The sequence below is a fragment of the Oreochromis niloticus genome, linkage group LG9, assembly GCF_001858045.2.
Source record: "Oreochromis niloticus isolate F11D_XX linkage group LG9, O_niloticus_UMD_NMBU, whole genome shotgun sequence".
Taxonomy (NCBI): domain Eukaryota; kingdom Metazoa; phylum Chordata; class Actinopteri; order Cichliformes; family Cichlidae; genus Oreochromis; species Oreochromis niloticus.
The window spans coordinates 26,815,914-26,839,128 of record NC_031974.2 but is presented as its reverse complement, the minus strand read 5'-3'; the positions used below and the strand labels follow the sequence as shown (position 1 = coordinate 26,839,128).

The 23,215-nt window shown below is 40.3% G+C and overlaps 1 protein-coding gene across 1 annotated transcript; it reads left to right on the top strand.

Annotated features, from left to right (window-relative positions):
• The first annotated feature begins 6,952 nt into the window (after positions 1-6,952).
• Positions 6,953-21,467, top strand: LOC109199467 (NACHT, LRR and PYD domains-containing protein 1-like). The gene is made up of 5 exons (XM_019354847.2): positions 6,953-7,549; positions 8,107-8,280; positions 10,610-10,783; positions 20,669-20,715; positions 20,821-21,467. The coding sequence occupies exons 1-5, from the start codon at positions 7,071-7,073 to the stop codon at positions 21,342-21,344; spliced, it is 1,398 nt and encodes a 465-aa protein (XP_019210392.1). The 5' UTR covers positions 6,953-7,070; the 3' UTR covers positions 21,345-21,467.
• Positions 21,468-23,215: the final 1,748 nt, after the last annotated feature.

Sequence of the window (23,215 nt, the reverse complement as noted above, 5' to 3'; positions counted from 1 at the left end):
AAACACTTCTACACAATGGAAATGTGAAACGTACGTATTCAGTGTCTCAGTTACTCCCAAGACTCCCATAACATCTACAGTGACTTCACTGCACATTTCAGATGGCTGTACAGGTAGGCCATAGTGCTGTCGTCAGCATTTTCAGGTGTCACCAATTGTTTTTGCAATGGGAAACACTGAAATTATAAACTGTCATAGTGGAAACATGACAATGCCATTTGACTATCTTGTTCATACAGATGGTGTCAAGACTTTTCATTTTGATGGCACTGGCAGTTTCATTGACATGGATACTTGCTTTTGCGGTATGGATAATCAATTCTGTGCATGTGACGTGCTTTTGCAGGCTATCCACTAGGTTTTGCAGTTTGCACTAATTGTTTTGGGAAATGCACTAACTGCTGTGCAAATGTTGATGGTGTTCTGAGAAACGCACCAAAGCGACTGAGAAAAACTGTAAAAAATGTGCCTCCTCCCCCCTCCCACCTGTCCTGTTTCAAATGTAGTCCCGCCTCCTTCCAGTAAGCAGCTCACCTGTGTGTCCGTGTTTAGTGTTCAGGTGTGGAGTGGAGCTTGTTGTTGGTGTATGTGTTTGAAGAAACTGTAAGTTTGCTTTGTTTCCTCCTTTGAGAATTTGTCTTTAGGAACTTTAGGAGGAGAATGTGAATTGAGACATTTGTATTTACATAACATACTTATTGTATGTTATGTAAATACAAATGTCAGATGTTTGATTTGAATTTGACTGTAAATCAAACAAACTCCCGGGCTTGTGATAGTGTTTTCAGCTCTGTTAAATAACATGTTGTTACTACTTTACAAAGATCAGGTGTGCTTCAAACTGAAACTCTACTGCATGGAGTTACTAGTTTTTCTAGTTTAAACTTCCACTGAAGAGTGTTTCCTTCACTTAAAACACCACACATCACTTGAGGCAACTTTGTTTCTCATGAATATATTGAAGGACAGAGCTTTTTGTGTTCTACTTTCTTGAGTTCCTCTCAATAAGCAGCTCACTTTCTGTTCTCAGTCCTTCTGTATCTAATATCTCCACGTCATTCCTGAAGATTGACAGTTTTGCTTTGCTGTTTTAAATCCCAGGACCAGAAGCTCAGCTCTGAGATCCAGAATGAGATCATCTTAAAGCTTAAATCATATTTAACACAAGTCTGATATTTAAGTTTGTTCTCCATAGAAGACAGAGGATAGAAAGGATTTATTTGAACTTTGAATCATATAAGGTTATTCCTGCAGACCACGAATAAAAATACATTTTTAACATTTAATTGTCACAGTATATCTGAGTGAAAAATAAGTCAAGATTTGTTTCTTTAGCATGTATATAACAACCTCAGTTGAGCAAAGACATCCTGCTTAACTAGAGCTGCCAGCCAGTAAGCAGATTTTAGAGCCCAGATCTAAAAATGTGTAAGAACAGTTGGTTCATAGACCCCTTGGCCTGAGGAACAGAATATGACAGGTAGTTACTTACTAGATCAAGTACTACTGTACTGCATGACTTTTTAAGAAAAGCAAGAAGTTATGTGTAATAGAGTAATAATTTTCTCGAATAACAACCCCAACAGTGCACATCACTGTGTGAACTTTACTCTGACTCAGTCTGAGCAGTTAGACAACATTTTTTTGGAGTGAACACATAAAGGTGTGGCTCACAGACACACAGAGTTAAATCCAGTCTGAAGCGACACTCAAAGATCAGTTTGTACACAGACAGTAAAAAACTGCATTTACAGTCTGTCACAAAAGTGAGTACACCCTTAGGTGAGAATGTCTTCATTCGTTTGATTTCAGGATTCATGTATGGCATGTGTCAGCTCCATGGCAGTAAACACAGGACTGATTTGTTCATCATTTGAATCCAGAGTGAGATTGCTGCCTCCATCAGTCTGTGGAGAAGGCGGAGAGGAGCCGCTGCTCTCACTGACAGACTAACTGCAGTTTGAGCTCGGCCGCTGTTCCACAGTAACTGCTGTTAGGTGGACACATCTTTTTGATCATAACCAGTTATAGTGTCAACAGCGGTTGAAGGTCGGGGGTCTTTATAATTACAGTGCAGGTGGATGTGTAGATGAAGTATAGAACTGAATTAAACCTGTTGGCTTCTGTCTGAATGCAAGAATGCAAAAAGAGGAGGTGCTCAAGAAACTACCTGGTACCAGACCCACCTGGCCTTTTTGATGGCCACGTCTGGCCCATGTACCTGAAACATAAGAACATTCTGTCTGTTTATTACTTATTATTGCACCTGCTTCAACAGAAACTAATTACAACAACAAGACAAAGGTTTTTGGATTTGATATTCAGACTGACTTAATTAGACGAAACAAAATTATCATATTAAATTACTGAAAACATTAACAGATAATTAGATATTAGTTATCAGGTATGTCAATAGGCAAAGTGAGATGTTGTGACTGAAGAAACGTGTTAGAAATAAATAAAACATTGATATTGGTAGTATTTTTTTTAAAATCTTAGCATCTTTAACTCTGCCACCTCTGGCTTCCAGGGGAGGAGAGGAAGTACTGGAGAAAGAGCTCTAACTCTTAAACTCATACTCTTCTCCTCCAATTTAAGTTAAAGGTACACAGTAAGAAAAAAAACAACAACAGAAAATTTTAAAAACTCCTCTTGTTGTGAAAATCTGCCTCCACCTGTCCCCTTTCGTTTTCTGTCCATATTAACACACTTACAGAGATAGAGTCACTTATTTTTCTTATTAACAGTGAATCAGTGTGTGTCAGTGAATGCTTCGTGTGTGCTTTATGGCTCTATCTAGTGGACTGATAGTAGAAGTAGAGCAGCTGATGGCAGCTTCCTCTGCCTCACACTGCTGTCTGACTGCATTCAGCTGACACTGAGATGAAGCAGAAAAGAAGCAGCTGATCGAAAGGAGGATTTCTGTTGATGTGCACATGAATGATTTGTGTTTCCTCTGCAGGTGAAAGTAGAAAGTGTGTGTGAGCTGATGTGGATGTGAATTCAGCAGCATGGATCAGTGTGAGGACAGAGAGGAGGGAGTCCCTCCCTCTAAACCCACTCTGTGTGGGGAATATGAAAGCCAGACCAAAGCTCAGAGGTGAGATGACCATCTCTAACTGTCCATGACTCTTCTCCATGTCACAGCTCAGCACTCACATCACTGCTCCATATTTATTCACAGGAACCAACCTCGACCTGAACCCAGCTGTGGGTCCTTACAGAGTGACAAGTCTAAATATGAGGGCATTCACTTTGAACTTCAGCCTCTGTCTGCAGCAAAAATGTGAGCTGTTAATAGCATGAACTCTTCGATTTAACTGCTTGGTGTTGTTGGATATAATCTGCAGTGCAAACAAATCATTCCCTCAATCCCATTTAAACTGTCTCTTAAAAAGAAGCCTTTGATTTCTAAAGAACTGAAAATCCACTTCAGCAAACACGAAGTGAAAAAACATTTAACTCAAACATAAACTAAACTATCTATCTATCTATCTATCTATCTATCTATCTATCTATCTGTGGATATAAGAGATAAAGATTTACATAAATAAATAAAAACAAGCGGTTGACTTGTTAATATTTGAAATATCTGTAACTGACCAGAGGCAAAAAAAAAAAAAAAAAAAAAAAGATTAAGGCCCATCTGGGACGAAATGATCACCATTCATGCTGGATGAAATAGTGAAAATAGCAAAAAGAGCAGCCAGCTCTGTTTAAGAAAGTGATCTTTTGTGACATTCCAGACATACAAAAAACACTGGAATCAGTGGTACTCTTCTTCCTGTCTTTGACTGCTGAGGTTCTCGATAATATCTACGAAAAATGTCAAAATTTTATTGCAAATTCTTTGAGGATACTGAGTCTTTACCTTTTCATATTTTAATAGTCATTATCAAGTGGGAGTTTTTCTTTTTAGTTTTGGTGTATTATTCTGAGTCTTTATGATGTATCCACAGCGGGGACCAGGGAAGCTCAGAGGTTCCCAGTGGTCATTCTACCCAGCAGCATCAGACGCACCTGGACTCCATATTTATGGTCTGTACATATACAAATATTACTTTTACATCTATTCTGTTCATAAAACTCATGCTTGGTTCTGGCTCAGAAGGTAGAGTGAGTTTTCCTTTGAACAGAATGATTTGGTCAGATTTGTGCCTCCACTAAACTGCAAAAACAGTGGCAAATATCAAGTATGCCTCAGTATAAATAAATAGAATAAAATAACATTTTATTTAGAAGCGCCTTTCAAGAATTGAGTATACCTTAGAAGCAATTAAATAACAAAATCACAGTATGGCTAATACCACTTGAAAGAGAACATACTACATATTACTGCATAGTACTGGGTAGTAGTAGTGAATACTGCATAAAATGAATCAGAAAAGGCAAGTTTAAAAATATGTGTATTATAGCTACTTTAAATATAGGGAGAGGATTAATGTTGTGAAAGTGGTGTGAAAGAAAGTTCCAGTGGACACTCAGCTGAAAGCACTGGAGGGTAATTTGAGCAGATGGGAAAGTAACAGTAGCAGAGGAGGATGATGTCAGAGTACGGGAAGGAGTGGAGCTGTGCAGAATATGTGATATGGAGGTGTGACTTTATGGAGATACTTTGAAGTAAGAAGCAGAAAGTGGTTGAAGAGCAGTAGTAATGGGTTCTATTAATGACACAAGCAGATGAATTTTGCACCAGCTGAAGTCTATGGAGATATTTGTGTGGTAATCTAGAAAGGATAAAATTATATTAATCCATATGGAATATAACCAGAGCTTGTACAAGAATAGCAGTAGTGTTATCTGTGGGGAATGATAACTAATATTATGTAGTTGGAATATGATCACCAAGTAATAATACTGATAAGTATTTCAAAGTTTAGGGCGCTATCAAGAGAAACATCTAGGCTCCTCAGCTCCGAATAACAATGCATGGTCATACAATGTACTATATGGATTACCTGGCACATGCTGTGGGATCGTAAAAATTATAGTACTGAAAAGGGCATAAAGGTATTACACTGCACAGCACAGTAAAACTGAGGTGGAACATTTCTGGCTTCACCAGATTGGATAAAGGCTCCATAATATCCAGAATTAGCTGCAGATATAGAGAGACGTGTTCTTAAGAACAACATGAGACATAACTTTGTGACAACATTAAGATTTAAGAGCAATATAAAGGGATAGATATATGGAAAAATATTCTGAGAAACTGTGGATTTTGCCTTGTCCCACTTCTTTTAAAGAACCAGGGTTTGAATTTCATTGAGGTTTTGTGTATGTTGAGCCTAATTAAACTGATTCCTAGAAACAGTTTTGGGGTATTTCATAAAATATTTTGTTCCAGATGCTGGAGGACAAAATAATCTCTTTTGTGAAGAACGAGTTGAAGAAGATCCAGACAGATCTGAGTCCAGATGACCTACAATGTTTTAAGAGTCAATGTGAGGATGAGGCTGTATTACAGAGTGTGGATGAAGAACAGAGTACGAGCAGCAGAGAAGCATTTGTGATGATTACAGTGGACTTCCTGAAGAAAATGAAACAGAATAAGCTCGCTGAGCGTTTGCTGAGAAGTGAGAATTATTCTCTAAATAAAAAAACATTCTAAAAAAAAACATGCTAAAACATTCAACAGTATTTCAAGTAATAGAAAAAAATACATTCAACATATGTGATGAATCCTTGATTTTCTGTGTGTGTGTGTGTGTGTGTGTGTGTGTGTGTGTGTGTGTGTGTGTCACTCAGAAACCTCCACTCGAAGTGTCCAGTGGCATCAGCATGAATTTAAATCTAACATGAAGAAGAAGTTCCAGTGTGTGTTTGAGGGGATCGCTAAAGCAGGAAACCAAACCCTTCTGAATCAGATCTACACAGAGCTCTACATCACAGAGGGACAGACTGTAGATGTCAGCGATGAACATGAGGTCAGACAGATTGAAACAACATCCAGTAAACCAGACAGTCTAGAAGCAATAATCAGACAAGAAGACATCTTTAAAGACTCACGTGAAAGAGATGAACCAATCAGAACAGTGCTGACAAAGGGAGTGGCTGGCATTGGGAAAACTGTCTTAACACGGAAATACACCCTCGACTGGGCTGAAGACAAAGCCAACCAGCACATCCAGTTCATATTTCCATTCACTTTCAGAGAGCTGAATGTGCTGAAAGAGAAAAAGTTCAGCTTGGTGGAACTTGTTCATCACTTCTTTACTGAAACCAAAGAAGCAGGAATCTGCAGCTTTGAAGACTTCCAGGTTGTCTTCATCTTTGATGGTCTGGATGAGTGTCGACTTCCTCTGGACTTCCACAAAACTAAAATCCTAACTGACCCTAGAAAGTCCACCTCAGTGGATGTGCTGCTGATAAACCTCATCAGGGGGAAACTGCTTCCCTCTGCTCGTCTCTGGATAACCACACGACCTGCAGCAGCCAATCAGATCCCTCCTGAATGTCTTGGCAGGGTAACAGAGGTCAGAGGGTTCACTGACCCACAGAAGGAGGAGTATTTCAGGAAGAGATTCAGAGATAAGAAGCAGATCATCACCATCATCTCCCACATTAAGACCTCACGAAGCCTCCACATCATGTGCCACATCCCAGTCTTCTGCTGGATCACTGCTACAGTTCTGGAGGATGTCCTGAAAACCAGAGAGAAAGGAACACTGCCCAAGACCCTGACTGAGATGTACATCCACTTCCTGGTGGTTCAGGCCAAAGTGAAGAAGGTGAAGTTTGATGGAGGAGCTGAGACAGATCCACACTGGTGTCCAGAGGGCAGGGAGATGATTGAGTCTCTGGGAAAACTGGCTTTTGATCACTTGCAGAAAGGAAACCTGATCTTCTATGAATCAGACCTGACAGAGTGTGGCATCGATATCAGAGCAGCCTCGGTGTGCTCAGGAGTGTTCACACAAATCTTTAAAGAGGAGAGAGGACTGTACCAGCACAAGGTTTTCTGCTTCATCCATCTGAGTGTTCAAGAGTTTCTGGCTGCTCTTCATGTCCATCTGACCTCCGTCAACTCTGGAGTCAATCTGCTGGAAGAACAAGTAATTACATCCCAGATGTCTGAAAGAAGAGAAGAATCTGCAGGGAGACGCTTCTACCAGAGTGCTGTGGACAAGGCCTTGCAGAGTCCAAATGGACACCTGGACTTGTTCCTCCGCTTCCTCTTGGGTCTTTCACTGCAGACCAATCAGACTCTCCTACGAGGCCTTCTGACAGAGACACGAAGTAACAAACAGGAAACAGTTCAGTACATCAAGAAGAAGCTCAGTGAGAATCTGTCTGCCGAGAAAAGCATCAATCTGTTCCACTGTTTGAATGAACTGAGTGATCATTCTCTAGTGGAGGAGATCCAACAGTCGCTGAGATCAGGAAGACTTTCCCGAGATAAACTTTCTCCTGCTCAGTGGTCAGCTCTGGTCTTCATCTTACTGTCATCAGAAAAAGATCTGGATGTGTTTGACCTGAAGAAATACTCTGCTTCAGATGAGGCTCTTCTGAGGCTGCTGCCAGTGGTCAAAGTCTCCAACAAAGCTCTGTATGTATGCATCTATATACACTTTTATTGTTGAAATGTTTATGCAAGTACGGTTTATAGCAACAGAAAGTCTTAGCATTTCTAAAACATTTGTGTATTTAACCTTTATCAAAGTGGACCCAGAGATTTTCTTTAGCTCTTCAAAAACTAATATAAATAAAAAGAAAATTATATAAAAAAAAAAAATCCTAAAAGAGCTAAGGCAGCTTGTTTTCCAACAGAGGATGAATGGTGGCTTCATCAAGGTTCAATATGTGATAATTAATAATTTTTTGAACTGTATCTAGCAACAGCAATCCCTGCTACTCTAATTAGGAAAGTATGGATGCCTGTGTCAGTGGGTATTGATCTGTAATCACTAAAAGTACTAGATCCCCACTTGCTTAACAGATACAGTGGTGTAGCTGCTATTTTAAAGCAAGTTCTGTTTTCTTTCTTTTTTCCATGCTTGAATTACAAGTTGTATTATTATTTATGAAGTGGACATGGAATTATTTGGTTCTTTTTGTGGTAAGTTGAAAATAAGTTATTTAATTTGATCACAAATATAATTTCAGACTGTCTGGCTGTAACCTCACAAAGAGAAGCTGTGGAGCTCTGTGCTCAGTTCCCAGCTCCCTGTCTTCTAGTTTGGGAGAACTAGACCTGAGTAACAATGACCTGGAGGACTCAGGAGTAACGCTTCTATCTGCTGGATTGAAGAGTCCAAGCTGTTCACTGAAAACTCTCAGGTAAGAATGAAAGCTTTTTTCATTAATTTATGTTTATAATCTGGATTATATTATTGATTAAAGAAAAACATTGTTAAATTCCAAATTGACCTATTATTCATATTTATATTAGCCTCTGATTTACAAATCTTAAGGCAGTGAAAAAAGGAATCAACAGCACCTATCAATTGTAAAAATGGATAAAATAAATAAAAAACATTCAATAACACAAACAAATTGCTCTGAAAGGTAAAAAATTACACAAAACAAGGCACTTAATATAATAAAGGAAACATTTTCTATATCTGATCCTGTGGGAATGAAGTTGAAACAGATAAAGTGCTCTTTTGTCTTTTGCAGAATTTAGTCCGGTTTATCAATTTACGACACATAGCCATTAACCATAACCAATGACCTCTGTGTCTTTATGTGTCTTTATATAGGAATCTATGCGTATCAATTGGTTACTCCTTTCATCCTTTGTGTCCCACCTTGAGAATCTATATGTTTTTTGCCTCAGATGAATTGGTGCCACAAAGCAATTTTGCATGTTCTCCCTGTGCCTGTGTGGATTCTTTCTGGCTACTCTTGTTAATTTCTGGCTACAGTTGTAAATTGGCTGTAGGTGTGAATGGTAGTATAAATTATTGTCTTACTGTGTAAGTCTTTCCCATAGATGTTTCATTATGGTAGAGAAGATTTAATAGCATATATGCTGTAATCTTTGCTTTCACTGTGTTAATGTATTACTTCCTGTTACAACAGAATGTGGTGTTTTGTGTTGCTTAAACCTTTCAGCACAATAATTGCAAACTTTTACATATTGACTTATTTTATACTGTGATCTACATCTGCTTTTGAGAGCACAGTTTCACTTGAACCACCAGCAAATTTAATTCTTATTATGTCAGTAGCAGTATGGTCTGTGGTTCTCCAGCTGTGTCACCACCACTTTCCTGCTCACTGTCAAATGTTTGGTTATTCATCTGCCTCTTTCAACACTAAAGGTACTTTACTGTCCTGAAAATATTCCTGCTAAAATCAAAAATAATTTTTTCTCAGAGTGATGCTGAAAAAATGGTTTGATCATTTGTTACTTTAAGGTTTGACTTTGACTGTAATCATTATCTTCTAAATGCTCTCACAGAAGTTTCAGTTGCTCCAAAATGCTGCAGTGAGATTACAGAGACAGAGGCATTGAAAAAGAGCAATACGTCAGGGAAAACAGCCTGCAGCTGCAGCTAAGCCACTGAGTTGAGGGGCTGAGCTAGGGATGCGACCCAAAAGGCCCATCCCAAGAGCAGAGAAACTGCCCCACATTGTCTGCAGACACGGGAGGTGGCTGAAAGTCAGGAGGCGGTCGGAGGGAGGGCAAGCCCTGAGAGTGGCCACCGGGTCCTCAAAGGCCTCCAGCTGATCCCCAGGGCCCGAAGCTGGGACACCAGGTGCAGAAGTGTAGCTCACCACTGACTGGGACCCCTGCTAGCCGCGCAAACCCATGACACGCGGGCAATACCCTAGATAGGAAGCGGATGGTGGTGGATGGAGAACTGTCACCCGCTGGCTGAGGTGTCAGACACAGTGAGTTCCAACTGGCACGTTAACCGGCAATCCGCGGGCAACACGCCAGGGGACACAGCCTGCAACAGCAGGCTGAGCAAGAGATGTGACCCGAAGGTCCATCCTGAGAGCCAAGCAGCCGTTCCGCAACCCCCATGGACAGAGGAGCAGCAAGAATGAACTCGTGAACGAGACACCTGTAGGCTGCCAGGAAGTTTACCTCACTGAGTGAGCCCCCGAGTGGCCGCGTAAATCTGCGGTTTCCTTTTAAATTCAGAGTTTATAAAAATCCTTTTCTCACGATTTCCCGAATGATCAGGCCATAAAGAAACAATAATAGCATATTCACTTTTGCAGGTTAAACTTGTGGTTCTTAGTGTTTCCAAAAAGTAGATTTAGATAATTAAACTTGAAACAATAGTGTTAAATGGACTAACTTTTATACAGCGCTTTATACAGCATGCCACATTCACCCAAGCACTGTTTTCTAATTAAAATTCATACTCTGATGGATGCAAATCGGGGTTAGTATCCTGCCGAAGGATATTTGGCGTGCAGACTGGGGGAGCCAGGGACCGAACCACCAACCTTCCGATCAGCAGATGACCTGCTATACCTCCTGAGCTACAGCCACCCCCTTGATAATCTGACTACATAACTAGTCTTATCTAATCAAATGGATGGATGGCCCTGTATTTGGAAATAAGAAAAACAAATAAAATAATCCTTACATGCAGTATTCACAGATGGATTGTTTTTTCTTTTTTTGTTTGTTTACTTTTGTCTGCAGTCTGTCAGGCTGTCTGATCACAAAGGAAGGCTGTACTTCTCTGGCTTCAGCTCTGAGCTCCAACCCCTCCCATCTGAGAGAGCTGGACCTGAGCTACAATCATCCGGGAGACTCAGTAGTGGAGCTCCTCTCATCTCAACTGAAGGATCCAAATTGCAGACTGGACACTCTCAGGTATGGGAATAATGTCTGATAGAGGAAGAAGAGCTGAAAACATTTCCTTTAAATAATTTAATTCTTCAATTTGTGTTTGTTTCATGCAGACGTGACATAAACAAACACACAGGAAACTTCTATCTATTGTTTCTGTGTGTTTCTCCTTCTTTCAACTCTTTTCACTCATTGTGTGTTAATACACCTCCCTGCATTTAATCATGAGGTATTATTAATCTCTGGCTCTCTTTCACCTGTGTGTCTTTTGACCAGTTAGTCTTCCTCCCCTCAGACTAACTGGTTGTGGCAACCTTTTCCTGGATGTGCTGCAGGTTTCTTCTTGTTATAAAGGTGTTTTTCCCCCTTCTTCCCCATTGTTGCTTGCTCATAGGGGGTAATATGATTATATTATGTTTTTCAGGAGCTGGGCTCAGCCTCTTAGTTCCAGTAAAGGAACTCTCAATGCTTCAGCATGCTAAGACATTTTAGGCAATTTGATGCTCCTAAGAAATAGTTCGCTCATGAGAGGGTGAAAAAATATGCCTGAGATTTCTTGCAAATGTATTGAAAGTTAAATATAATTTGACATAAGTATTTACATCTGTGGCTCAATAATTTGTTGAAACAACTTTGACAGCAATTACAGCCTCAAGTCTGTTTGGGACAAATAATCAATTTTTGTGCTTTTGCCTCTTTTAAAACTTTGTTTCAAAAAATAGAGCATACAAAGTAGAGTATGACATCCCATGAAAATGGAAAGATACTAACAGACAAAAATCTGACAAAACAGAGCTGGTAAAGAAAATATGAGAGGTTTAAATGTGGCTGCATGTAGTCAATGTGAGGGTACTCATCTTATGTTCATTCCATGATTAACGCATTTGGGCAGAGGAAAAAGCGGGGATTAAAATGATGATAAGAGAAAAACAACAATAAATTATTATCATTGTTAGTGTTGTGGTCATTAATGTATTACACAGTAATTGTCCATTTCCTTAAAATAATGCAGTACATTACTTAATTACTTAGTACCAAACAAATTAATTAATTTAACCACAAGTTCCCAGACGTTAAATAAAATATGCAACTCGTTGCCTCAAAAAACTAAGTAAAGCTTAATTAACATATCTACGTTAGGACAACTTATTCATTGCAAATACACAGTACTAAGAATAATTGGATGTTTCTGAGGGTAAAATACTGATCATTTACTTACTGATAAAAATATCAAGTTCTACTAAATTAAAAAAGAACAATTTGTGCTAATTTACTTTGTTTTGCTTACACACAAATTAAATGCAACTGTTACCAGTAGTCTGTTAGCATTTTTTTACTATATTTTTTTTTCTCGAAGATATTTTTAGGGTTAGATGGGTTAAACTGAAGCATCAAAGAAAAACAGATACACACAGAATTGTTAAACAACAAGCAAGCCGTTCACAATGATTGTTTGAAGTGAAATAATAGAATATAGATTAATGACACATTCACAAATCTAGTAATTGCTTTTGTCACGTCCGGGGTGGCAGACGTGTGGAGTTGAAAATAGGACCCAAAATGCGGCAGCTCTGGTGCAAGTGAGTTTAATAACAAAAGAAAATACAAACAGCAATGGCGCGGGTGAAAGTGAAACAGGAAAACCTAAACTGGGCAAAACTAACAAAACAAACCAGAAACGTAGATGCAGGGAGGAAAATCCACAGGAAGACGGACGGAGAGAAGCAGGAAGACCTAGGGGAACAACACAGACGAACCAGCAATGAGAACGAGTGAACACACACTATAAATACACACCAGTAATCGGGGAATGGGAAACAGGAGGGAAACACACCTGGGAGACATAACAGCTGACGAGGCAGGGGAAACGTAAACAGAACACACTGACATAAGACAGAGACCTTCAAAGTAAAACAGGAAACACATACACATAATGACACAGACTCAGAGACGCGGACTAAACACAGAGACCTACTACACTAAGGGGATGCACAAGCAGGGAAGACACCAAAAAGAGGGATCACCACTAAACCCTAGGAAACCCAAAACAACAGTCATAATGCAAAACTATCAAAAGTAAAAGTACATAACCAAAAACATTGGGTCACCGACCCAGGACCAGCTTTTACCAATTTATCCCCTAGCCATACCACACAGTAGCCCTATCCTTCAGGCCAGGTAAAAAAAAGACGAAGAAGCAAAAAACAAAAACAAACTAACAAAAAACACCATTGCAAATACAATAGGACAAAACAAAATAAAACAAACACACAAATAACTTTAAAAAAAACCTGAAGGCTGAAAAAGTATTTCAGGAATTGCCCCCACACCTTGTAAAAGAGATTAATGAGGTAGACCATAGATAAGAGAATTACAGTAATCTAAAACAGATTTGACAAGAGCATTGGCAAGTATGGTGGTACTGTTTGGAGTGAGTTAAGGACGAAGGCGGTTAATATTACGGAGATGAAAATAGGAAGACCGAGTGATATTATTTATATGTGCTTTGAAGGAAAGTGCTATCGAGGATGTCACCAAGACTCTTAACCTGAGGGGAGGGTGTTACAACAGAGTTATCAATGGATAATGAAAGACTTCTGGTTGGGACTTTGGTCAGCTTTGATTTGGTACCTATCAAAAATGAATTCTGTTTTACTGCCATTAAATTTAAGAAAGTTGTGAGAAAACGTAGCGTGTGCTGTACAGTGTAGCGAGGAATGCTCAGGCCTCTACATTGGAGAGACCAAACAGCCATTCATAAACCCATGGCACGACATTGAAAATCCACCACCACGGGTCGAGACTCGGCTGTCCATCTGCATTTAAAGGTCAAAGGTCACTCTTTCAAGGATGCCAATGTTCACATTTTGGACAGAGAGGACAGATGGTTTGAAAGAGGAGTGAAAGAAGCCATCTGTGTCTACTGTGAATGACCATTTTTGAACAGAGGCAGTGGTTTACCACACCAACTGTCTGCCATCCAGAATCCAGTTTTGAGATCCTTCCCAGACGCCTTAACGCCCACTCACATCCTGGGCTATCCGACCTCAAGAAATCACATGATAGGGTGGGCCTAGGTTTCACAATGGTTCACTCAAAACCTTGGCTGATTGTGACCCACACCCGTTTTCACACCTTGGCCTGATTAGATAGAGGATCATTAGGGAGTCCATGACCCTCATGACCCCATAGGGCTAAAAATCTGGGACTCTCCACCAATTGCTCTTAGAACTGAAGAAGTGTCTTCAAGAAACTTTAAGAAGTCCAGATGCTTTTCTGTTCAAGCTCCTTAGACTAGGATGTTCTGGATGACTGAGAACTTTCACAGACAATCATATTCTTTAAAACACCAACTTATATTTGCTTTCTTAAAACATTTTTTTCTGTATTTGCTCTATAACAAACCTCAAGTTAGGCAATCTAGCTGCATTATTACAATATCTTTTTAAACTTCCGGTTGCGCCGTAAGATGGCCGCATCGACGAGAGCTCTGAGTCATCTCAGCAAAACTTTTATTATTTATTTTGTACTACTTGCTATTGCTGTGTGCACAGCACAATCATATAGTCTGTATGACAGACAAACACTTTGGAGTTATGTTCGTCAGCAAGTTTGGACTTTACAGCAGGTTTCAACACCGTGGATGGTCTGCTGCCTGGGATCTTTTGTCTACTTTTGTCTATTCGACACCGACGGAAAACAAAGAGGTGGAAAAGCCCCGGAGTTTTGAGCCGAACCTGACAGAGAAACAACAAACCACCTCTGCCCAGCATCCTGCTTGCAAATGTTCAGTCTCTAAACAACAAACTCGACGAGCTGCTTACACAGATTAAACATCAAAAAGACTGGGGAGACTGAACACAGGACTCAGGCAAGGAAAGGGGAGGAGGTGTGTGCTTTATGGCTAACTCTTTGTGGGCTAGGGATGTGAATATCTTAAAAACATACTGCTTCCAGACCCTTGAGCTGCTGCCCATCAAAGTTAGTCCTTTTTAGCTCCCGAGGGAGTTCAGTAAAGCTACGGCTGTGGACGAACTGTGTGCTGGGAGACTTCAACAGAGCCAACATGAAGAAAGTTCTCCCTAAATACTACCAACACATCTCCTTCCCTACAAGAGGTGATCAGACACTGGATCATTGCTACACTCCATTCAAGGACTGCTACAAACACCTTCCCTGCCCAGCTTTTGGCAAGACAGACCATTGTTCCATACTGCTGCTGCCTGCATAAAGACAAAGGCTTAAACAGGAAAAAACTGTCTCCAGGGACATCTCCAAATGGGACAGTGAGGCTGAGGAGGTTTTACAGGACTGCTTTGAGACAACTGACTGGCAGATATTTGAAGATGCAACAAATGGCAACATCACTGAACTCACAGACTCTGTCATTGGATATATTGGAAAATGCATAGAAGATATCATCAACAAAACCCCCGTCTGCAAATATGCAAATCAGAAACTCTGGGTAAATAAAGACATGCATGCTAAGCTCAAGGTGCGGACCTCCGAAAGAAAAAAAAAGGCCAGAAAGGGCTACAGGGACAAAGTAAAGTCTAGTTACCACAGCCTTGATGCCAGGTGATTGTGGAATGGGCTGTGCTGCATTGTTGACTACAAGAAGGAAAACACAGGCAGTGTTCACCCCATTGCGTCAACAAAGATCAGATCCTCTACCCTCAGGAAGACAGTGAGGCTGTAACTCAGAAGATGTGAGATGGTCTTTCAAAAAGGTCAATCCTCACAAAGCTCCAGTACCAGATGGCATCCCAGGCCGGGTTCTCAGAGCGTGCGACAACCAGCTTGCAGGGGTGTTCACCAAGGTCTTCAACCTCTCCCTGAGGTAGTCAGTGGTCCCCACATCCATCAAAACATCCACCATCATTCCTGTACCAAAGAAATCAGTGGTCTCCTGTCTGAATAACTACCGTACTGTTGCACTCACATCCGTCATCATGAAGTGCCTTGAGCGGCTGGTCAAAGGTCACATCTGCTCCTCCCTCGCTGACACGCTTGGCCTTGGGCTAGAAACACCTATCTGCAGATGGATTCTGAATTTTTTCACAAACAGGCCCCAGGTGGTGAGAGTTGGCAAACACACCTCCTCATCACTCATCCTAAACACAGGAACGCCACAGGGATGTTTGCTTAATCCCCTCCTATATTCCTTGTTCACACACGACTGTGTTGCTAGACATAAGTCCAAAACCATTATCAAGTTTGCGGATGACACAACCATCATAGGCCTCATCACAGACAACGATGAGACGTCCTGTAGAGAGGAGGTGATGGCACTGTACAAGTGGTGTCTGGAAAATAACCTGTCTCTCAATGTTAGCTAAACAAGAGAAATGATAGTGGGCTACCAGAAACAACGAGTCCACATCAGCGGTGTCAAGGTCGAAAGGGTCAGCAACTTCAAATTCTTTGGAGTTAACATCACTGAGGATCTTTCCTGGACCCTTCATACAGACAATTTCCTGCAATCAGGAAAGCTCTCCTCGGACTCTACTTTCTGAGGAAGTTTGGCACGAATGCCAACATTACCTCACCACAGTTGCGATTGAGAGCTTGCTGACAAGCTGCGTTACAGTTTGGTACGGAAGCTGCTCTGCCAGCAGCCATAAATCACTACAGAGGGTGGTGAAAGCAGCAGAGCACATCACTTGCACGAGGTTTCCTGCCATTCAGGACATTTATCTTCAACGCTAAAGCACATGGCATCATTAAGGACCACAGCCACCAAGCATGTCAGCTGTTCTCCTTGTTACCATCTGGCAGACGTTACGGGAGCCTGTTCCCTCAGACTACAAGACTCAAAAACAGCTTTTATCATCAAGCCATTCGACACCTCAACTACAACACTTAAACCCTCACACTAAACTCCACAGGATGCACACAGAAGCTGTCCTACACTCTCACAAGTAAATACTACACTCTGCACTGGTCATTCTACTTTTATTAGTATTTAAATAAAAATAAAAACCCTCTAAAATCTTGTACTGCTCAGTTTATATTGCTGCTCACTCCTGCCACTTTACATACATAAGATATAAGATATATAAGATATAAGATACATGGGCGTGACTTGAACAATTGACTCACACCTGACTGTCAAAGTTGCCTCCAAGCATTCAGTACAGCACCGAAATGGACAAATGGTTAACAAGAAAAAAATACCACTACCACTGAGATGCCGGCCACGAATAGAATCAGCTCATATCTGAAGATGCATTTGCTGGTGATGGCACGGATGATTGTTCAATAAGGTGTTTGTCAACTGTTGGGTCTGTGTTTCCACAAGCCCCGCTGGTTTAGGGACTTATTCATCATGAAGAAAACAAGACAGTCAGCGATCGATCGATTTACTTGCAAGGGAGGCCTCGTCGGTGTCTACCACGAAAATGACCCCAAATCCGGCCTCCTCTCGCTGCCTTTTATTGGGAAAACAGTTCACACAATACACATCACAGCAAAGCAACGCCCACATGGTTCTAAGACAAGGCATTGTATGTATATGTGTGAACATCTGTATGCATGTGAGAATGTGTGTGTGTGTGTGTGTTATGTGAGTGTGTGTGTGTGACCTCCTGCTGACCGAAAAGGGTCATAAAAGCAGGAAGCAACATCACAAGAAACAGATCTTCCAGATAGGATGTTTCTGCAATAAAACACTACATCCCCCCAGAACCTCGAGAGGATGGGGAGGGGGACAAAAGAATCCTTTCATCACAGAGTTAAAACAATGTAGAGATGGTAAGCATAAAAATGACAACATTTAACAATTCACTCTAACATCAACACATTGAAAAACCATAAGACAAAAATTGGGATAGTAGCACGAATGTATCTGTGGTTACTAGCCAAGTGGCTAGCATAGCTGGAGACAGACAGGAAAGTGATGAAGGGTCTGATGCAGAGCCTGTCACCTCGCACTGTAACACAATCTCATCAAAGAAGCACAAATATGATGACAATTATATTTCGCTTGGGTTCACATGTATAAACTGGTGGATTTTCCCGGCCACAATGTGATAATTGTGCAAAAGTATTGTCTCACAACTCAATGAAACCTTCACTATTGGGCAGACATTTTTCCCCATTTGAAAAATAAACCAAGAGAAGCAGCTACTTCAGCGCGTATGCCACAATGAATTTTAGGCAATACAACTGTATTAGTTCACGGATGTGTCTGGCCTGGCGCATCTCCTCATATATCTCCAAAAGTTGAATCTGTTCATCTGGACGTAGCGTTTTGTGTTCTGTTCATCCAGATGAACAGATTCAACTTTTGGAGATTTACTTTCCTGGATGATTGAGAATGCATCAAGACATCTCCTCATATATGTGGAGATATATATGAGCGCCACATTCATGAAGGAACTATCAAGGAGGACATACTGTTTTGTAAACCGCTGGAAGAAAGGACAACTGCAGTAGATATTTTTCAAAAGCTGGACACATTCATGAACACATATGGACTTGTGTGGGACAGATGTGTTGGCATCTGCACTGATGGTGCACGGGCCATGACTGGGAGACATGGAGGTGGTTTTGTGTAGGCAAGCAGTTGCCCCAGATGGCTCTTGGGTACACTGCAGCATCTACCGAAAGGATCTTCCTGCAAAGGGAATACCTGTCAGTCTGAAACATGTTCTCTCTAAAAGTTGAATATGCTCAAAAAGCCCTGGTGGATTTCTGGATAGGACTGCACACTGAACAGTCTGCACTGGCTAAGCACTCTGTCAATACTCTGATGCCTTTCATCACCACTGGTGGTTTTCTGCTTTACCAAACAGGAAGACAAGATACACAGCAAGACTTTGTGTGGAAAACAAATTAGGACTAAGCCTTTCCTAAAATGAGCCAAACATTGAAGAGCTGTGTGCCTCTGCCCAAGCACATCCATCACATTAAATAAAGTTCTGTTTAATGAAACTTCACATCTGGTCTTCATGTTCTCGACAAAATGGTTTATTCTAATATATCTTTTGATACCTGAGCCTCAAAGTAAGAAGCAAGAAGAGGGAGAAAAACCATGAAATTATTTAGAAGCTGTTTTGATCCTTACTGACTGTGTCAGTCGTTATAACTTACAACACAGAAGGTCAATGTAGACCTCATACAAGCAAATTAGACTAGCACCTACAAGTACAAAAAACACCATCTACTACTGTGTCTGAATGTGTGGTATTGGCACTGTCAGTTTAGGCCTAAAGAGATATGAGTTTTTAAAAAAGTCCACCTAATTTAAATGTAATCATTACATGCTTGTTAAAAGCTAACTTCCATAAGCACAATAACCAGATGAAACATATGGCAGTGTTTATATGTAACATAGGCAACCTTAAAATGTTTCTTATGATTCAACTGTGGGATTTAACTTAATTCTTTAGAAGGACAAGCTAAATTACTTTATTTTCAACTTTAAGGCCAACCTAGTTTTTAACTATTTAACAGGCCACTAATGTAGTTTATGGCTTTGCACTTTCACAACCAAACTTGTATCTAAACACATTGTTTTAATAAAACAATTACTATTGATATTATCATTATCATTATTATTATTATTACTGTTATTCAACATGTAATTAAACAGAAATGTTCATTAAATATAAAAGCAGTTTGCTTATTTTGTTAAAGAAAGGCTGGATTTGACATTAATAGATGCTACAGATGTTCAAAAGCAACCAAAAAGCCTTAAAATAAATACGGGGGTTAAGAATATGTAATGTTATCAAGGTTCATAAGGGTGAAACGTCTCCAGGTTTGCTCAACATATTTCAGAAAAAAAACCTGTGCACCTTGAACATGCGAACTGATCTGTGCCAGGGAGGAGGAAAACAGTGACATGGAATTTTCAAACCATATCGTTTTGTCCTTCTGCACTGAGAAGCAAAATTTCCATCTTACTTAGTTTTTCTAATTTAAGACAACTCAAATAAACTGGGTTGATCGGCTTTTTGAATGAAAAGTACTGGTAACTTACTTAAACTGAGTGAAAGGAGTTTGCAAAGAAAAGCGTCTGGACTTCTTTGAGTTGCTTGAAAACTTAAACTGAGTTCTAATAACAAGTTGATAAAAACTGAGTTCAGTCTATTTAATAGAAAATTTAAAGATGCCGACACGCACAGATGCAGCGGCTCACTGCTCCTCACGTTCGGTGCTTTGTTTTTTACTTTTTCTATGTGTATATGTGTGGGTGTATGTGTTCTCTATTACTATACATTGAGTAGAGTCCACTTACAGTTGTCAGGACCTTTTGAGTTTACACTGTGCAAGGTACCTTATGTCGGACTATCACCACTTCCATGGCATTCTGGAGGACATAGTAAGAACTCCAGGGTCTCCATGGTTGGTTCTTCCCAGCATAAAGCGAAAGAGGAAACATAAACAAAGGAGGCAAAATCTTGGCTGCAGGGCGGGCCCACTAGCACGGCTAAAGAAACAACCATTTAAGCCACCGCATCCGAGTATCTTCCTCTCCAACGTCAGGTCCATAACCAACAAAAATGACGAACTGAGATTACAGATTGCAGTCAACAAGTATGTACAGGACAGCAGCATTGTACTACTCACAGAGACTTGGCTGCAACCATCATTTCTGGTATTTACTTTTACCTATACCTTATCGGTAGATTCATTCCAAACAGCTCTCATGTTTCCTCATTTTTCCGATCTCGTAATCTGGGGACGTGTTGGGTGCCCGGAAGCCTAACATATTGACAATTTTTCACCTAGCGTAAAATGTTATGCTTCGGGAGTGAGAACCTGTTGGGACTGAAGTGTATTTGTGAAAATGTTGGACTGTTCCTTTATCAGTGTCTAACATTATGTGTATGAGAGTGATGTAATGTCCATGTGTGCATGCTGAAAGAGACTGTGCTGGTCTGACTCCCCTCCTCCTTTCAGGGTGGAGCCTGCTGGAGTCCAATGGTTGACACCAGGTCTGAGGAAGTGTAAGTGTGTTTTTAATGTGATTCATGAAAACAAAGCAGCACACATTCAACCATCTTCAAACTGTCACATCACTGCAGCTGGATTGTGTTTGTTCTCTCCATCAGATTCCTGTCAACCCACAATTGACACAAACACAGTACACAAATACTTCAAACTGTCTGACAACAACAGGAAGGTGACACATGTGCATGAGGTTCAGTCGTATCCTGATCATGAAGACAGATTTGATGTTCCTCAGCTGCTGTGTAGAGATGGTCTGACTGATCGCGGTTACTGGGAGGTCGAGTGGAAAGGAGAGGTTTGGATAACAGTGAGTTACAGAAGAATAAGAAGGAAAGGAGGTGGTAATGACTGTTGTTTTGGAGAGAATGATCATTCCTGGAGGTTGTACTGCACTAATGATGGTCCTATTTATGTTTGTCACGATACCAAATTCGTATCCACCACCACCTCCTCCTCTGTCTCTAACAGAGTAGCAGTGTATGTGGACTGTCCTGCTGGCACTCTGTCCTTCTACAGAGTCTCCTCTGACACTCTGATCCATCTCCACACCTTCAACACCACATTCACTGAACCTCTTTATCCTGGATTAAAAGTCTTTATGGGTGCTTCAGTGAGTCTGTGCTGAGTTGAGTGTAAAGAGTGTCCTCCTGTTAGAGAAACACTGACTGTTGAACAGATAGTTCAGTCTGTACATGTCTGTCTCTTTCACTCAGAAACACCTTTTCAGATTCATGGATTCAGTTGATGTTTTAAACTGTTCTAAATGATTCCTTGTAAATTTCTTCCTCTTCAGTCCTTTAAAGATGGATGATACCATTATTCCAGGATCCATATGTTGTTTTTCTGCCTTTTTCCACTCAAAGCTTCACAGTGAATATCAGTATGTTGTGTTTCTCTGAAGCTCAGTTCACAACCAGCTCCTCTGCATTTTCATCAAGTCTGAGCTCATTAAAATGAATCCAAATGTTTGATTTCTCTTTCTTAATGGGGTTTTTCCAAAGTCTCCACATGCTCTTACTGTTTCACTCATTGTTGAAGCTCATAATTGGAAAATGTTTCAGCCATATAAGCTGAAAATATTGGCACAATAGTTTAAAATGCAGTTATAACCAGAATATCATTGTTTTGAGGGATCATAATGCATGTGGCTTATCTAATAAACAGCAAAGGCTTCAATCCTGATTTGAAGGTAGTCTTGTGTTTTTCCAATGTTGAACAAGAACATGGTGCAGGATGTTGGTAACAGCTTGGTTATCAAACACATGAAATATGTAAATATGTGTGTATCGAACTGCATATGTTGTGTATCACTTTAGTTTGTATGAAACATGAAAACTATCACAAAGGGTCCTGGTGAAATATCTGCTGAAATTTCTGACAGACATTAGATTTGTTGTTTTTTTGTTTTCCAATTTGATAAAATGCTGCATGAAAAACAAAGAGGAAGTGATGACAGATGTGTTTATGTCCACAAAGCAGAACGAGCTCTGTTGCTGACAATAAGTGATGTACAAACAGAGTGAGCATTTCTGAGGCCACAGAGAGAAAAGAGAAGCACAATCACTGATTGTGAGCTCACCAACACACACATTTACACTTTGTTTGTCTTCACAGAGAAAAACACACTTCTTGCTGCTGATGTTTCACAATAAAAGCCTCGATAAGAAACAGAAAAGCTGTAAAAACATTTGATTGAATTGGGGGAAATGTCTGAATTTATCTAGTATTAAACTAAGAGTGTATAACTTGTATAAGGAGTATTTAGTGAATGTGAATGTGACGTTTCCATGGTAATGAAGCACCTCCATCACAGTGAAAACACACAGTTATAGCTGAAGTTACGTGGCTGAGCGTCTAATCCGTCTAATCCTTCCACGCGGCCGGCCTCCGGACCCACTCTGTAGCTGCCGCCGTCTTCCACGCGGCTGGCCTCCGGACCTGCTCTGCCGCCGCTGCTACTTTCCACGTGGTCGGCCCCCGGAACAGCTGAACTGTGAACTTTTGTGCTGGTTGGGAGCCAAAAGAGCTCCCAAACGGCTCTTCAGGTTGTTTTGTCTACTTTAATTAATTTATTATCAACAACAATATAAAATTATGCAGAAAATGAATTACTAATGTAAAAAAAAATGTGTTTTTTATTTACATACGTTTATTATATAAGTATGCTTTTATTTATTCACTCCACATAAAATTTAAAAAATAAATTATAAAATACAAAAACCAAACATTTACAATTCTACTTTTAACTATTTAAATTTTCAGCTTTTTCCTTTTAAACAAATTTAAAGTGAAACAACACAAAGCACTGCAAACCACAATACAATAAATTAATATGCAAAAAGAAAAGGAGATGCACATTCTCTGTCATATAGGTCCGATGAAAATGGTGGAGAACATTTGTCCTGAGAAGAAGCAAGAGTTTGCTAATGTTTGCCTGGCTCGTAACACTGTGATGCGAAGAACTGAAGATGTTTCATCTGATATTAAGAGGCAGTT

What these genes read in the sequence shown, in the direction of transcription:
- LOC109199467 (XM_019354847.2), top strand. Translation starts at nt 7,071, where the DNA reads ATGTCTGAAAGAAGAGAAGAATCTGCAGGGAGACGCTTCTACCAGAGT. An exon ending in AAAGTCTCCAACAAAGCTCT is followed by an intron (nt 7,550 to 8,106) that starts GTATGTATGCAT and finishes ATATAATTTCAG; the next exon opens with ACTGTCTGGCTGTAACCTCA. An exon ending in GACACCAGGTCTGAGGAAGT is followed by an intron (nt 20,716 to 20,820) that starts GTAAGTGTGTTT and finishes TCTCTCCATCAG; the next exon opens with ATTCCTGTCAACCCACAATT.